The sequence below is a fragment of the Heteronotia binoei genome, chromosome 6 (genome assembly GCF_032191835.1).
Source record: "Heteronotia binoei isolate CCM8104 ecotype False Entrance Well chromosome 6, APGP_CSIRO_Hbin_v1, whole genome shotgun sequence".
Classification (NCBI taxonomy): Eukaryota; Metazoa; Chordata; class Lepidosauria; order Squamata; family Gekkonidae; genus Heteronotia; species Heteronotia binoei.
The window spans coordinates 99,193,880-99,211,507 of record NC_083228.1 but is presented as its reverse complement, the minus strand read 5'-3'; the positions used below and the strand labels follow the sequence as shown (position 1 = coordinate 99,211,507).

The 17,628-nt window shown below is 42.3% G+C and overlaps 1 protein-coding gene across 1 annotated transcript in view; it reads left to right on the top strand.

Annotated features, from left to right (window-relative positions):
* The window catches only part of WDFY1 (WD repeat and FYVE domain containing 1), a 34,571-nt gene extending 18,811 nt beyond the window's left edge, over positions 1 to 15,760 (top strand). The window contains exons 7-12 of the mRNA XM_060242195.1: positions 5,888 to 6,014; positions 7,260 to 7,365; positions 9,447 to 9,548; positions 11,240 to 11,370; positions 12,376 to 12,484; positions 13,566 to 15,760. Coding sequence (XP_060098178.1) covers positions 5,888 to 6,014; positions 7,260 to 7,365; positions 9,447 to 9,548; positions 11,240 to 11,370; positions 12,376 to 12,484; positions 13,566 to 13,625 — 635 coding nt within the window. The 3' untranslated portion in view covers positions 13,626 to 15,760. The remainder of the gene's footprint in view (positions 1 to 5,887; positions 6,015 to 7,259; positions 7,366 to 9,446; positions 9,549 to 11,239; positions 11,371 to 12,375; positions 12,485 to 13,565) is intronic.
* Positions 15,761 to 17,628: the final 1,868 nt, after the last annotated feature.

The following is a 17,628-nucleotide window of genomic DNA, read 5'->3' as shown; positions in this document are numbered from 1 at the left end:
CGCTGTGAAAATTGGCTGCTGAAACATTGTCTCTATTAATCCTGCGGTTCTAATAACATTAATTCCTAAACATTATTATTGTAAACAGTCCAATGAAATATTTTGCATACAGTCAAAAGCATTTTCACTGTCCAGTCAATGAAAAATCTACAATCCTGTGCAGTATTCAAATTTGTCTGCTTTGTAACCATCAACAGTACCATTCAGCAACTTTAATTCTATACAGAAGTACATAAACATCCAGTGTTTCAAAAACACTTTCACTTCAAACTCTTTGAAACAACTTATAATATGAAACAACTTGACGGGTCCCTAGGTCAATACCGGTTTCATTTAGCAAAAATTCTTCCATCAGAAGACAGTCCATCTTAATCAGAAGACTCATCCTGACTGCTTAATCAACATTTGGACCTTACAGAAGTTGTAATTCTTGCAGCACCATTCATAAAAGGAAGTTGCCACTCCAATCTTAATAGAGATATGATATCTTCTGACTGCCACAGTGTTGGCAAATTCTTTGCATGTTTGTGGAGAAAGGAATAATTTGAACAATCCACTTTGTGGTTTTTCTTGTGTTGGCACTTGCTCCGATGGGCCGGTCAGTGGGTGAAAGTTCAAACAGGGTTAATGGCTGTGAAGGAACAGATCAGAGTTTGCTAGGTCTGCAGACAAACTGCAAAAGGAGCCTGTCTCCTTAACTACAATGTTTTAATTTTGCCACTAGATGGCCACATTTCAAATAACTCCACTTCAGCATACATCTATGAAAAGTGATGTTTTATCAGGCCTGCCACGTAGAAATGCACCTTGTATTTATCCAGACTGAACCATAGTCTTTTGTATTAGGCATGTTTAAGAACATCTGTTACCTAGGCAAGCTTTTTTTTTAAAGGGTAAACAATGAAAGGTTACTGTGTCAAACTAGCATCTAGGAGAGCGAGATTCAAATCCCCCATCTGCCATGGAAGTTTTTTGGGTGACTTTGGGCCAGGCACGCACACACACACAGCCTCATCTACCTCACAGGATTGTTGTGAAGATAAAATGGAGGCAAGGAAAATGATGTCAGCTGCTTTCTGTCCCCATTGTGGGGAAAGTTGAGAGTATAAATGACAAAGTACTATTTCAGAGGCTGCCAGACTCACTGCTCTGCCTGTCTGTTTTATTTATTATTCCCTGAATGTTTTTTTGGCTATATATACAAGCAGTCATCTTATCAGGGCTGCACTGCTTTGTGCTGCTGCTTAGGGGTCTTGCCAATTCGCTTCCCTTAATGTGAGCATCTCTACCCCCTAGTCTTCATCTTCTCCTGAGTCTGGGGTGTTTCAGAGCAGAGGAGGATCTGGTGGACAGATGCCAGCCTCCAGGTGGAGCCTGGAGATTCCCTGGAATTACAGCTCTTCCCCAGACTACAGAGATTAGTTCCCTTGGAGAAAATGGATGCTCTGGAGGGTGGATTCTGTGGCACCCTAACCTCCCCAGGCTCCAGGAGTTTCCCAACCTGGATCTGGCAACCATATTCCCCCATCCATCCTCCACCAGTGGGCAAGGGGGACCTGGGAACCCTAAGCTGGGGGTGTGGCTGATTCTGTTATTTGGTGTAGTGGTTAAGTGTGCGAATTCTTATCTGGGATAACTTGGTTTGATTCCCCATTCCTCCACTTGCAGCTGCTGGAATGGTTTTGGGTCAGCCATAGCTCTTGTAGGAGTTGTTCTTGAAAGGACAGCTTCTGGGAGAGCTCTCTCAGCCTCACCCACCTCACAGGGTGTCTGTTGTGGGGGAGGAAGATAAAGGAGATTGTAAGCCGCTCTGAGTCTCTGATTCAGAGTGAAGGGTGGGGTATAAATCTGCAATTCTTCTTCCTTCTGTACCCTTATCATCCCTTAGGCACATATGCTGTTTTGAGCTCCATGGAAAACGGGTGAGATCAACATGCGGGGTATACATCTGATGAAGTGGGTGCTGGTCCTTGATCCTTGAAAGCTCGTGCCACGATAAATCTGTTTATTGTATGCAGCTGGCAAAAATCTGCCTGCCTTTTTCATTCACTGTAGCTTATAATTTATACCCTGCCTTTCTCCCCACTGGGGGCCAAAGCTGCTTACAACATTCTCAGCTGTTCCATTTTATCCTCACAACAACCCTATGAGGTTGGCTAGGCTGCAAGTGTGTGACTGGCTCAAGGTCACCCAGCAAGCTTCCATGGCAGGGTGGGGATTTGAACCTGGGTGTCTCAGATCCTAGTCCAACAGTCTTAACTGCTATACCATTCTGGTTCTCAAGCACATCAGTGCCAGAAGAAAGTTTTATTTTGCTACAGATATGTTGTTCTGTATTTCCAAGTCTTAAATTTGGAGATCATGTTCCAGACAGTAGCCTGCCTTCATTCAAAAATTGAATAATTGTAAAGTGACAGATCATTCAAAGCAATGATGTCCCAGCTATTATGAACTGCTTGTGCTCATCATAGTAAGTATGTGTGTCAGGTAACTTACCGGTACTTAAAAATTGCAACTACTGTTGAAGAAGAAGATGAAGAAGATATTGGATTTATATCCCGCCCTCCACTCCGAAGAGTCTCAGAGCGGCTTACAATCTCCTTTACCTTCCTCCCCCACAACAGACACCCTGTGAGGTGGGTGGGGCTGGAGAGGGCTCTCCCAGCAGCTGCCCTTTCAAGGACAACCTCTGCCAGAGCTACGGCTGACCCAAGGCCATTCCAGCAGGTGCAAGTGGAGGAGTGGGGAATCAAACCCGGTTCTCCCAGATAAGAGTCCGCACACTTAACCACTACACCAAACTGGCTCTCCTGTTGCATCTTATTGGAAGTCCTCCAAAACTCCCACCATTCAGGCTTGGTATAGTAAAATCTGGGATCATTTATTACAGATAAGATATCAGATTTTACATCCAATAATGATCCTACCTTAAATCATTTTGTTTACTCTGAGCGTTGGTTTCCGAACTTAGAAAAATTAGATTACATATTTAATACAAGTTGTCATAGGAATCACAAATTCTGTATCTTTCTAAGAACCAGTTGGTTGCTTTAACTACTGTAATGCTTTGTACACCTCTTATAATATATGCTGTACTTTTATAATGTCTGGTATATTTACCCCTTTTGAATGGTAACTTTGTTTGTTATATAATAAAATTTAATTATTTTGGGGGGGGGGAGAGAAAAAAAGAAAAATGCATTCTTAGCAGCTGGTAGAAGGTGATTGGAAGAGCTTAGAATTATATAAGCAGCTTTGGGCCCCAGTGAGGAGAAAGGCAGGGTATAAATTATAAATAAATTATAGTGAATGAAAAAGGCAGGCAGATTTGCAGCTGGTAGAAGGTGATTGTAGCTAAAGATGGGGATTGTGGCTAAAGACTGGTGAGAACTCACCAGTGGAAACACAATTCAGACTGCTTCTTTGTGTCCATTGAGAGAGCACCCCCAAAAGGTGTATTTGGTTGTTAGAGTTATATGCTGCTTTGAATTCATAGAACAGGTATCAAACTCATTTGTTATGAGGGCCGGATCTGACATAAATGAGACCTTGTGGGGCTGGGCTATGTGTGGTTGGGCCGAGCCATGTTGGGCCAGGCCATGTGCATATCTATTTAAGATTAGGTAGTGGAGGTACAGATTTTATAAAGAACACAGACAAACACAATTTTTTAAAAAACAAAAAACCTTAAAACATGCTTAAAACGTTAGCACTCATTGGTCTTAAAGAGGTTTTTTTTTTATTTCCTGGGCAAAGGAAGCGCTGGGTCCTTCCTTTCCCAGGGGGCTGGGGGAGGGAGGAGCCTCAGCCAATAGAAGGAAGAGAGACTTGGCTCAATAGCTCTGCAATTGAGAGAGCCTGGCAAAGCAAGCTATTCCTCCCCCCTTCCTCCCCAAGGGAGGAGCCTCAGCCAATGGACAAAATAGAGGTTCTGCTCTGTAGCTCCTGTGCAATTGAGCAAGCCTTGAAAAACAAGCTGTTATTCAGGAGGAAGAATGTTATAGGGAGAAGGAAGCAGATGACAGCCTGCTGCTCGGGGGCCTGATGAAAGCCCTCTGGGGGCCTGATTCGGCCCCCGAGCTGCATGTTTGACACCCCTGTCTTAGAGGGTAGAGTCGCATACTTCTGGGTCCCAGATGGCTTCCTGTTCAGGCACCATTGAAGGCTAGCTGCCCTTAGCTTCACCATGTATCTTGAGACCAATCTGTGGACCAGAGAGAGTTGTGTGGAATTTACCTCCCTTTGTTGGATGGCTGCTAACAGTGATGTATGGCCCTGTCAAAGTACGTGATAAGCTACACAGCTATACACACGTAGGGGCTGGCACTGATTAACTGGATGCAGCTGTGCTTCTGTGAAGAATGCCAGTTTCTATGTACCTTGCAGTAGGCTATAAATACTGGACAATAAGAATTGGATAGAAAAACAGTCAATATTGGGGGAGCTGCTGTACAAACAATAAAGTAAACTTGGATTACACAGATGGCTTGGATGAACTGTCAGGATAAAGAGGGTGATAATCAAGAGTAAATTTCAGAGGCTGTTGTCAGGGGCTAGTTGAAAAGTCTCCCTCATTTGAAAGCAGAAGCTAAAAGTCATGAATCATTGTGCATGGGGTTTATTGACCAGTACTGAAATCCTTTTATTCCAGACAGCTACTGGTGGTGCATGCAGAGGTATAGTTCTTTTTAAAGTGTGCACAGTGTGTTTGTAATATTAATATTGTCCATTGGTTATGAAGAAACCTTTCTGATGTCCCAGCTATTATGAATTGTCTGTGCTCATCACAGTAAGCCTTAGGTAACATATTTGGAAAGTAGGGATTCTTCAGATGTGCATGTAATCTGAAAAGATAAGACTTTGCTGAGTTATGTCATGTTCCGGGAAACCCAGTTCTTCTTAGCAAGGATTCCTTCTTCCCAGGGCTTTTTTTGTAGCAGGAACTCCTTTGCATATTGGGCTGCACCCCCCCCCCCCGATGTAGCCAATCCTCCAAGAGCTTACAGTCGGCCCTGTAATAAGAGCCCCGTAAGCTCTTGGAGGATTGGCTACGTAAGAGGGGTGTGGCCTAGTATGCAAAGGAATTCCTGTTACAAAACCCCCCTGCTCTTTCCACCTCCCACCTTCTTGGTGGGATAACAAAATGAAATGGAGTCAGGCTGGTGAAGGATTGGTCCTAATGTAGACCTACCTTGCCTGCCCCCACCCTCCATCATAGGTGATATTAGGTGGGTTGTGAGCCAATTTTTTTGTGTTCTGGGAACTTGTCAAGTTGTTACCAGTTTCAGCAGTGTGGCAATAAATGATGAATTTACTGTTTCCATATTGCATTAAACACCTCAGACATTTGCTTTCATTTGTGAGGTGTGGTGTGAAGTGAAAGAAAAGGGATGGAGGGTGCCACCAGTGGAGTCTCCAGTCTAGTGGCTTAAACTGAGTGCTCGCTGCTGGGGGGTGGGGGGAGTGGCAAGGCCTTGGCCTTTGTGCCCCTGCTGGTGAGTTTTCTGGGACATCTGGCTGAGCACTTGGGAAACCGGAGGTTGGACTAGATTTTTTTTAGTCTGATCCAGCAGAACGTTGATGTAGACTTTGTGAAGAGCATACAAGTTTTCATCTCTAAGGTTACTGATTTTTCTCCCACTTTATTGCGAGGGATCCTGTACTCACCGCTTAAGGCACAATTGAAGGTCTTCTACAGAAATGTTTTCTACATAATGGCTTTTTAAAAATCTGCAAGAGCTATGGCTTAAGAACATGTAATTAATCTCTACAGGGCAGTTGTAGCAAAAAGAGGTACAATAATGTTTCATTTAGAAGGCTTCCTGTGCCTTAAACGTAACAGTCTGTAGATGCTTTGCCCATGTATCTCATTCTTTTCTGAATCTAGGAAGTATTGCTTCCCTGTGGTGGGATCCTGCTCAGAGGCTACTCTTCTCTGGAGCATCTGATCACAGTATAATCATGTGGGATATCGGTGGAAGGAAAGGCCGGACGCTGCTGCTACAAGGCCATCAGTATGTGATGTTTGCTTTCCCCTGCATATGCTGATTGTTAGCATGCTTGCTGTAATTCCACACAAATAAAATAGTAAGCTAGCACACACTGTGGCTACTTGGAGAAGAGACAGTTTTATCCTGGAAAGGGTATCCTTGTAGTTAGCTTTCAAAGAGTGGAGAGAAAGTCTAAAGCAAAATTCCACTTTTGACTGGAATTTAGTTATGGGTAGGGATTAAATCAAACAAGAAGTAAGTGGGTAAATGGCAGAATACCTCTAAATGCTGATTCACCCATGATCTAGTCTGGTTTTGCCTTCTGGAATTGAGACTAGCTGTTGATAACTATGGTCCATTCCATCAAGTTCTTGCATCATTGGGCTTTTCTACAATGGTGAAAACTGAGCTCTGTTTTAATTAATGGACTTAAAGTGTAACTTTGCTTAAGAAAATAGAGAAGTGGGGAAATGAAAGCCAACAAATTAACTGGCTGGATTTTTGAAAATCCCCCTCCCTGAAACTTGTTTGTTCCCTTCAGGTTTACCAGGTCACAGTGCTGCAGGTCACACAATTTCCATCTGTGGAAACCTCAAAGGTCTTATCCCTTCTCTCCCTTCCCCCCACCACTGGTACTGGTACATCTGTGCAATTGTATACACTATAGGGGAAGGTAAACAGGACTCTTGGAAAGAGATTACCTGTAGTTAGTTTTCAAGATGATGACATGCCTTTGGGTATATACATATATGTTAGCTTCTGCTTAAAAAGATCAGTGACACTGCAAATTGTTATTTTTAAGTAAAAGATGAAGGATAAGAAAATTGCCAGGGAGAAGAATAGCAATGAGACTTCCTAGACTGGCCATGAAGAAGCTTGTGTCTCTTTAATGTATGGTTGGTGCTGCCATATTTTTGAGACAATGAGTCTCACTTCCAGCAACTGTGGGGGTGTGACACTGGGATCCTCCTTTTATATACCAGAAAAAGAGCAAAAAATTGCTTCATCCTCAGCATACATAATGCAATTATGACCTCTAGTTTCTTGATTTTGTATCTTCAGCTTCTTGATTAGACCACTTGCTCCCTGGACCTAGAACATTATTCACTGCAGAAAAACCACTTAGTTTGAAACATCATCTCACAGAACTTTGTTACTTCTGAAGGCCCCTTTCAAGTTGCTTTTTAGAAAGCAGAAACCAATTTTGGCCCTTGTATTATTGCTTTTCCATAACACTCTGCACTATAAAATGCCATCTTTTCTTCACAGTGACAAGGTGCAAGCCCTTTGTTACATCCAGTTCACACGACAATTGATTTCTTGTTCTGCTGACGGAGGGATTGCTGTTTGGAATATGGATGTTACCAGAGAAGAGGTGGGGGCATCCGTAGATTAAAGGATAAGTTTATTAATGGTTACTAGCCATGGTGACTGACAGGAACTTCCACATTCAGAGACACTAAATCTCTGAATCCCGGAGCCAGCAGCCAACATAAGGAGAAGGCCTCTGCCTCTGTGCCCTTTTGGCCCTCCAGAGGAGCTGGTTGGCCACTGTGTGAGACAGGATGCTGGACTAGATGGACCATTGGTCTGATCCAGCAGGGCTGTTGTGTGTTCCTAATGGTTTTCCCCCAAGGGAGCAGATAAGAAACTAACTCTGCCATCATTATGAGGCATTAATGTAGTGGTCACATTTCTGAAGTCCTGTAGCTTAGATATCCATTTAACAATTTATCACTGAAAAATTATCCTGGTATCAAAGCGACATTGGATTGACATTTGTAGCAATCAAGCCTTAAATCACAATGTGCGTCTTCTTGGGGGCTGTATTAAGTGATATTTCAAGGTGGAGTAACTCAGAAAGCTACTCCCAAATTTCTAGCACCTGTGGGCTTGGCTCAGTAGTACTACCAGATTGTTTCTGCGTGTCTCTTGGATTCCAAAGATCATGTTGGGAACACATCACAATCTGAAGTGATGCCCCAGGGCTTGGTTGGAAGGTATGAGATGCAGCAACAAAGGTAAAGCCAAGTAGATCTGAATTCTGGTTGGTACCTATATGGTAAGAGTCCCTGTGAACCCTATTAATGCCACTTCTGTAACAGAAGAAACGTGGAATTTAAGTTTTCATAAAGCTGATTGTGTAGTTGAATACTGTCTACATGGATTTGATATATTGCTACTTTAGGAACATTTTGGTCAAAAACACATGGTGGGACACTAAAACAAAATAGCAAGGCACACCTCCAATACCAAATCTGTCTGTTCAGTCTCCTTTCTTCAGAGAACTCAGGTGCAGTACACAGGGCTTCCTTCCTGAATGTTATCCTCTCAACAGTCTTGTGAGATGGTCTGGGACTGGCCCAATAGCACACAGTAGATTTCAGGACTGAGCCGAGATCTGAACTAGCTCACAGTGATTGAAGTCCAGCATTTTCATCAAGTGTTCTGCTGGTTCTTCCATAACATGCAAAAACTGTAGACCTCAAAGTAATCAGTTTGAGATCATTTTGATTGATCTTTTTACCATATTGCCATTGCAATTTCAGGTTTATTTCAGTAGCCATTAGGGATGACAATTAGCTTGTTAAAGCAAAATCAGGGAACAATGCAGAATGTCCTGAAATTGCTTATGGGCCACAGATGCTGTTTATGTTGTCCATTTCCATATTATTTTGCTAAAGTGGACATATGAAGAATGTCTAAAGTTTTATTTCCTTTTTTTATTAGATAAATCTTCATATGCTTTCATACAGAACAGTGAATTAGGGAAAAATTCCTGTTCTTTCATGGATTTCAACATTAATCCCTCTCAGCAGTGAGGACAGGAATAGAAGCAAATGAAGATAGGTCTAGGCAATGGTTTGGTTAATTGCTTTAAATGGCATCTGTAGTACTCAGAAACAAGAACAGGACATGTTGAACGTCAGATTATGACTGGAAAATGGAAGGCATAATTATTTGACAGTGGAAGGCTTCAGCTTTTCCAATTATTCAGAATTTCTTCTTAATCATCCAAACACTGAAAAGAAGGGAGCTTCAAACCCTGCAGCCAGCTAATAATTCAGAGGTGGCTAAGAAGGCTTCCTCATTAACAAGATGGTATCGAAAAATGCCACTGCTAAGGGCAAAGTGTGGGAGGCAAACGCAGATCCTGGGAAGCAGCCACCAGTTCAACAATCCTCCCCCCACCCCACCTCCTGCACGCAGCTTGATACAAAATTAGTCTAATTGTGTCTGGAGGGTGGTAGGTTTTACAAGCCCTGCTTGAAGCTGAGAGACAGGGCTTTAAGGTCTCCTGATTGAGCTGAAGGCTGCTAATGCTTTTATACTGTTGTTGTTGTTGCAAAACAAAAATGCTTTTTTTGTAATGCTTGTGGTGTTTGCATTGGCTTGGGGAGAGACTTTGTTTCTTTTGTAAAAAAAAAATTCCTCTGTTGTTGCCGCCATTTATAGGCCCCTCAATGGCTGGAAAGCGATTCCTGTCAGAAATGCGAACAGCCTTTCTTCTGGAATATAAAGCAGATGTGGGACACCAAGACCTTGGGCTTGAGGCAGGTGAGACTGTGGTTCTTGCTTGGAGAGAGGTTTTGGGCTGGTTGTGTGCTGTGTGTCACTGTATGGAATGCAGAGTGGCTGGTTTTTTTAACTCTACCCTCCACCCCCCCCCCCCCCATTCCACTCAAGAGCCCATCTAGTCCAGCATTCCATTTCCCACTCTGATAAAGGGATTTGATAAATGTCAGTATTAACAAATGGTCAGGATTTGCATTTGTTTGGGGGAGCAAAGTGCAGAGAAATAGAACTGTGGAGAAGCCTGATTGTGGAGGGCGACGTTCTATGGTGAGTGCAGCAGTCAAAGTTAGCTGTTGGAAGGGAGAGGTGGCAAAGGGGCAAAGAGTTCTGAAGGATTCAATCCAATTGATTTTGTTAGGTGGTCTTAAGTTTCTAGGATCAGGAACAGAAAAGCAGAAGGGATTAGATAGTCTTGTTTTGTAAATTCACACAAGATTGTGCCTACGCACCCTGTGCACATGTACTGCAGAAGGATAATCGTTACGTATGGCACTCATGAGACCACATTTCCACACGACAGAAAAGCACAGGATTTTCCCTCACCACTATGCTCTGCCTTCTGCCAGTCATTCTGAGGGCACTTCACTCATGTCAGATTTTTTGCTGTTTCCCTCCCTCTGAACTACAGGCCCCCATGCTTCCTTTTTTGCTGTCCTGAGGATCCTCTGGCATGCACCCACAGCCCACTGTTGGATTTCAGGATGCAGCAGGAAGGCAGAAAATCCTGTTCCCTGTGCACCACTCTGTTTGTGGCACTTGGGATCCAACCCAAAACACTGCTCTTTGGGGCTGAGCTGCATGATAATCCTTCAGCAGCTTCCCTGGCTTCCAGGCTTCATGCAGCACACTAGAATCAAGAGTAGATCTACAATGCAGAAAACTGGAAATATTTTGTTATATTTAAAAATGTTTATTTAAAAAATCTATGTGTCATTTTTGTTGTACCCTCAAATCCCTAGTTGAGTGAGGCATTGACTTGTGCCTGAGTGTTTCGGCCTTGAGGTGGTGGCCCATAATAAGCTGTAAATGAAAGCCATAATGAAAACCAGCTTCCAGTTGGATTCAGTCCTATTTTCAGTTACAGAAAGTATGCAAGCTGCTGGTCCTGAATGTCGTTGCCGACACATCTGAGCCTGCTGGCAAGATGTAGGTTACAGATGAAATACTGCTTAGGATGCTGCCTGCCCCAATCTAGGCTGCTGTAGATGGAGATGTTGCCTCCACATGCTTCATGGGGAACAATCTCCAGCATCCTTTGCAAAACTAGAAATAGTGTATTGATTTCCATTTCATGCTTGTAGTTCAGGGGCAGGCTAGTCATGTGAGCTACTGAGCAATGATCCTGTTTGCATGGTGGAGTGCATGTCACATCCAGGGCTCATCTGAGAATAACTTGCAGCCACCCTGTACAATGGATGGCTGGTCTTTCAGGTTATCACCAAGCAAACTAACCAAAAGCAAGTCCTTCAAAGAGCTTTGTGCAAATCAGAATGGGATGGTGCACATGGCGCTTCTGCTGCCAGCATCTTTCTCTTTATCCCATTTTCTCAGTAGCAGTGGGAAAGGATGCACAGCTGGCCCCATCACTGAGAACCTTTTTATCTTGAATGGCTTAGGAACCCTTCCATTTCCCCTGAAATGACTGTGGTTTTATTTTCAATGCCTTCATCCAGCATCACTGCAGGAAATGTGGACAGGCTGTGTGTGGCAAGTGCAGCACGAAGCGCTCCAGCTATCCCATCATGGGCTTTGAATTCCAGGTCCGAGTCTGCGACTCTTGTTTTGATTCAATCAAAGATGAAGAGTAAGTACCCTTGGAAAAGGCCTGTTTAGTGTTCCTTATATTGACCTTTTTGCTTCTGAAGAGCTGGTCTTGCTGCCCCTTAACATAGATGTTCTCAGGTGGAGGAAGATTGGTGTAGCAATCTGATTAGATAAGAAGAATTGGCCTATCCACAAATGAGGTCAGAGTCTACACCTGTTTGGGATACTCCCCAGTCATGCAGGAAAACAAGACTTTGTACATCAGCCAAAGAGGGAATCCTTTCTTAGTGGCATGAGAAATGAAAATGAGTAATGGAATGTTATGAGCCTTGGAGTGTCAAATTAATGGGGGGTTAGGGTTGGTATAAAACTGATATCCCTGAGATTTCTGGCAGGTGCGTTTGAGTGGTGTCCAACGTTCATCTCTTTTCCCTGTGCAATACCTCCCAAGCCCACAGCTTATTTGAGGTAGGCGAGTCAGACTCACTCCCTTTCACACTGCTGTTATGAATGAGTTACACATTGGATCTCTCCTGCTTTCCTGAAAGCTTGCAAGGCAGCTGAGAGCAACACTACATCAGTCCTGGTGAAATACAGTTAGCTGTTGTGTATTGATGTTACAGAAGTGTATCCTATATGAACTGAGAGGGCAACCAAATAACCTTCTTAGCTTCATTAGTCTGGGCATGCACAATAGTTCATGACCAGGATGGTGGGTAAATATTCTTCAACTGGTCAATTTTTCAATTCAGAAAAGGTTTAATTACTGCTTTTCTTACATGCAAAGACATTTGCAGATCAAGAGGGAGGCCAAAGGTCTGCATGCATCATTTTTGCATATTTGGAATTGATTAAGACCTTAATGAGCCAGCGAGATGCTTAAATGTCATTCAGATGATGATGCTGTTCTCAGACTTGACTTATTAGCTCGTGAGAAATTTTATTTCCCTGAAGTGCTTTCTGTATTAACTTTTCATGCTCAGCTTGAGCCATTTCTCCTCATTTGAACTCTTGTTTTTTTGGGGCTTTTTATTTTTTAAAAAAGCCGCACTTCTTTGGCAACTTTTCATGAAGGAAAACATAACATTTCCCACATGGCCATGGATATCTCAAGGGGACTTATGGTGACGTGTGGAAGTGATCGTGTAGTAAAGGTAAGAACTTTCTCCTCTTGCAGTTTGGAACATAAGTTTTAGTTAGTAAATAAGGAAAGATCTAAATATACAGTAGCTATGGTGGATTAACATTTGGGAAAATACAGACCTATAGTATCTGCAATCTCTTGGGCCACCAGAACTAGCCTCTCAGCACTTGTCCTTGAGCTCCCCGCCCTTCTTCTGGGGTTGACATAACTGCCTTCAAGTCAGCACCTTAGGATGCCATGTAGTGGAGAAGGCAGCATCTCTGTTGCTGTGCATGTGCTCTTGAGTGAATCACTGCTGAAACAGGCAATGGAATGTGGCCCATTAGTATTTCTAGGTGCTTCTATACCAGTGGAGGACCCAAGCCTGTGTCTTAAGAAAAGGAGACTAGTCTCCGACACAGTGTACGTCTGTGCATACTCTTTGGGACTGTAAGAATTTGTCATCTGTAGTATATTCTAAAAGTAAGGACCTGGTCTGTATTACAGAGGCATTTGTGTATTTAGAGAATAAGAATTGGTTTTTTGAACTGGGCCAAATGACAGCCAGATTCCCTGGAAAGTGCACAAGCTGTGACAGAGACAGCTCTGATCTCCTTAGCCCCTGCAGGTGTTCACTTTGTAGCCATCATGAACAACAGATTGTCCTGAATAATCATCATAAGACACTGCCTGATAATATAACCAGGCTGCTTGTTCAGAAGTTAAATAATTTTCCTGATCCTGCCTTTTAAAATAGGCCCTAACTAATTTCCTCTCTGCATTAGAAATAAAATATGCCATTTTTGAGGTGGGGGGGAGAATGAAAGTGTTTGGAAGTTTTGTTGTCCACTCACTTTTAGACTGTTTTATCTTTTTTAACATAACTTTTTCATTTGCAACAAAAGTCTTCAGATTTTTATTTCCATTAACTTACTTGATATTCTGTTCTATCTCTGACAAATGTTCTGCCAAATTCAGTGCTGAATCCTCTTGTGTGCTATGGCATGCTTGTAAGCATCTATGGACCAAGGATCAGACAGTAGTTTAACTTAAGCAAGGCAAAGGTTGTAAATCACATAAGTCTTAAGTCACACGTGCATTTTGTTCTTCAGATATGGGACATGACACCTGTCGTGGGTTGCAGCCTTGCAACTGGCTTCAGCTCCCGTTGACATCTGCTTGCCAGGAGAGCATACCTGATGTACCAAATGGATGATCCTCCTTCTGTGACTTTTGATTCAAAAACACTGGCTGCTTGACTCAGTGAATGCGGTCTCCCTCCCCCCGCTGATGGACGGTATGACTCCTTTTTCTGTGGAGCAGAATTCTTCTTTATCGCTTAGTGGAAGTGGTGGAAGATGCAGAATAGCCACATTCACACCCTGTGGAATGAGCACAGAAGAGGCTTTGAGTTCAGCAGGAAACCTGGCCTAAAAGGACTGTGTGTGACTTGACTTATTCATAGTGTTCTATGTGCTTCTTCTCTACCAAAATATATTGTACAGTGGCTAAGGGTTGGAGTGTAGTGACAAAAACCTGTGCAAGTAGTAGTAACTTATTCTCAGCCCTGGTGAAACATTGCTGTAGACACCAGTTGTCTTCTGAACAGTCATTACGATGGCTGCCTTGCAGGAAGACTGAATACAACATTGAAAGAAGGAGGAAAGCTCCCCCCCCCACACCAAATACCAGAGAATTGCAATAGGGATGAGTGTTGGTAGAGTTTATGGGAGTATTTTCTACAAATGTAGTTGTTGATAACCCTCTACAAAGTTAGGTGTCTGGATTTTTGGAACATGAAAATTATCTTGAACCTTATTTTGAGTGGATTTTTGTACCTGACAAAGCACTAAAATGTAACACTGTTCCCCATAATAGTAAAAGCAATCTGACATGTCTATACCAGTCAAGCTCCTTTGAATTAGAATAATATCTCTTGTGTTGTAGTGTTTGCTGTTTATCACCAGGGGTCCCTAGTAAATAATAAAAGATGTCTTTTGGAACCCATAAATTCCTCTTGGAAAATTGTCATGATGAGTGTTGATTGTGTACTTATGTGTAAAGCCTTCAAGAAGCAAACATTAATCCTTGTTTTGGTCTTGTTTTTGAGATATGCATACTTTTTCTAAAGGATGATATTGATATTGGAGTTTGTCACAAGTCAGTGTTGCATGCTATATGCTATATATTCTTCTGAAATGTTGGTTTCCTGAAAATTGATGGAGATGTCAGAAAAGGCACAATTGTTGCTGAGTGCCTGGGATAATAGGCAACTGTGTTGTGGGGGAAGTGTGTCTTCAGGAATGAACAAGGAAAGAGAAAATAGTTCAGCAACAATGCCTACATTAATCTTTGAAGAATAGCACAATCCGTATGGAGAATATACCTCTTCTCTGACTTTGATATAGTTAAAAGGCTTAGGATGGTAACACCACTGAACTGGTAAACTTGTCTTACTCGATGCCTTATTGGGACTGCTATAGCAAAAGTGAAACTTCAGTTTTCACTGGAATGGTTCAAAGGAGGAGTCACTTCACCTCAGTGCCCAGAGAGAAACTTTACCATAGCTGCAAATGTTCATCTGTCTTATGAAAACACTACCGTGACTTGAAGATGTTTGTACTTTTTTAAAAGTGGAAATTATCTTGTATATTCTTCATAGTCTTTACAAGTTGGCCTAACTGGCCAGTAGCAAACAAGCCCCCCAGCTGCTTATTTAGTCTTCTCTCATTACATATACACTTTTATCTGATAGCCTGGCTTCCTAATGAGTAGCAGTATAAACTGCAGAATAATAGCTTCTACCTCCTTGGCAATTCCATTTATAATCTTTCCTTAGTCTTTTGCCGGAGGATGCTGAATTTGCTTCATAGCTGAGGAATATATATTTTTTGTAGCAAATAAAATTAACATTAGTAGTGTTAGTGTCGACTAGTACATATAAATTCTGTTGGCAAAACACCAGTTCATATATCTGTAAACCTTGAAGTTTTCCAAGTGACTCAAAAGACTGCTCAAGATGATGTTTGTATAGAAAATGGTGGTGTGTGTGAGGGAAACTCTTACTGAGCAATGTAACTGTCCCAGTAATGTGCAGCTACTTCAGCTTCGTTTGATGCATTTACCCCATTTTTCCACAAAGCTTTTTTTCAGTGGGGAACAAGTACTAATGTATTTTTGGTTGATAGTAGCTGTGTTCTTGTGAAATTCTGTATTCTTCTGTCATCTGAGATTCTGTTGTTGCTGTTCATGTCTTTAAAACAAAACCCTTTTGCGTATTGTACAATTAAAAAACTATTTCCTGATAGTCATTTTGTTTCTCTGGTTCCTTATTATATGTCTTCTGGGAAATAATTGCTCCCTGTGTAATATGAACTTTTATTTGAAAACAAAGTTTAGTGAGTAAAGATGAAGACTTCTGAATATGTGCAAACTGTCTTCCTGAATACCCACAGCCACTGTATGCATATCAGGTTTAAGGGGGACAGGTTCAGATTGAAGGAAGCAACTCTTGCTTTAGAAGTAGCAATATCTAATAACTGGTCTTCAACCTTTCCAGCCCTCTATCTTGCCTTTAATGTCCAGGTGGCACTCAGATCCACTGAAAGTTATGTGGCACAAAGTCATGCGACCTCAGAGTGATGACCTCATTGGTGTCAAGACCAGGAGAGCCAGAAGCAGTTGTATGGTAGTGAGGAACAGGTGACAATGCAAAGCTGTAGAGGAATCCTCTCCATTACTGAGAGACCTGCCATCTTGCCAGTCCTCCTGGCATTAGCATAAAGAAACATAATAGGGAAGGGCATGCTTATTCTTGAGACATACATACTAAAAGTAGGTCCTTCCTTAAAGCAGCAAAAAAGTGACATTAAGGAAAGGCTCATGAGCCAGCTGGTGGAGATCTGTAACACACCTGAGTATTTTTACCCACAAGCTAGGAATCAGTGTTCTAAAGATTCAAACAGCTTGTCTTCCACCATACCATCTTCCCTGGCTCTCTAGTGAGGTCTCCTGTTCTGGAGGAGCTACAGTATAGGATTCAAATTACATACCTCTTGGGCAAATCATTCAAAATACGTGCTTGGGTACAGAGAGCTTGACCTGCAGAGTGTTAGTCATTGATACAAGAACATATGGCCCAGTGGTCTGACTTGGGCTGAGACGTCTCCAAGGTACTGTGTGTCTGCTTGGTCACGAATACCGTAGTTCCTCACCTTGTTCTCATAGCTTGCTTATGCAAGACTACTGGCAAAAGGCTGTGTGGAGTGTTCTTTATATAGGTTTATGCTTGAATTTCTGTAAGGGGGATGCATGGGACTTGTATTTTATATGCTTCCTTATTCAGAAGCTGAAAGTGAAGGGAAATATCTGGAATATACTTGGCTGGGGGGAGGAATTGAATCCCTGCCCATTTTCTACAGGAGTTCTTTGCCTCTAACTATAACTAGCCAGAGTTGTGATGCCATTTTTTTTAATACCTGTCATCAGGGATAGAGTCAGGACAAACTTTATTACTTCCATGTATTTTTCTACTCATAGCTGCTTTTTCAAACCTGCTTTATAAGGACATTCATTTCTGTGGTACCTCTAAGTACAGTCTCCCATGACACCATTATGAATTGTGTTTAATAATCATTCCAGCAATTCTACCGGGGCAGAGCTGAGCAGTGTGTAACAGCTGAGGTCTACCAGAGCTGAGCAGTATGGAAGAAGAAAGATTTATACCCCATCCTTCTCTCTGAATCAGTCTCAGAGCAGCTTACAATCTCCTTTATCTTCTTCCCCCACAACAGACACCCTGTGAGGTGGGTGGGGCTGAGAGAGCTCTCACTGAAGCTGCCCTTTCAAGGACAACTCTTGCAGCTGCAAGTGGAAGAGTGGGGAATCAAACCTGGTTCTCCCGGATAAGAGTCCACACACTTAACCACTACACCAAACTGGCTCTCAGTTTTAGGATTACCAGTAGGGGGTGTGTCCCAATGGCACCTCAGAAGGGTATAGATAAGATGGTTAGTCTCAGATGAGCCGCCCTGAGCCACTTGTGGGAAGGGCGGGGTATAAATCTTAAATAAATAAAAAAATAAATAAATAAACAAGCAGATATCCATGTCTTATAGTGACTATTTCAAAATAACTTATTTGCACACTGAAAAATAATGCGATAGAATTGCAAAA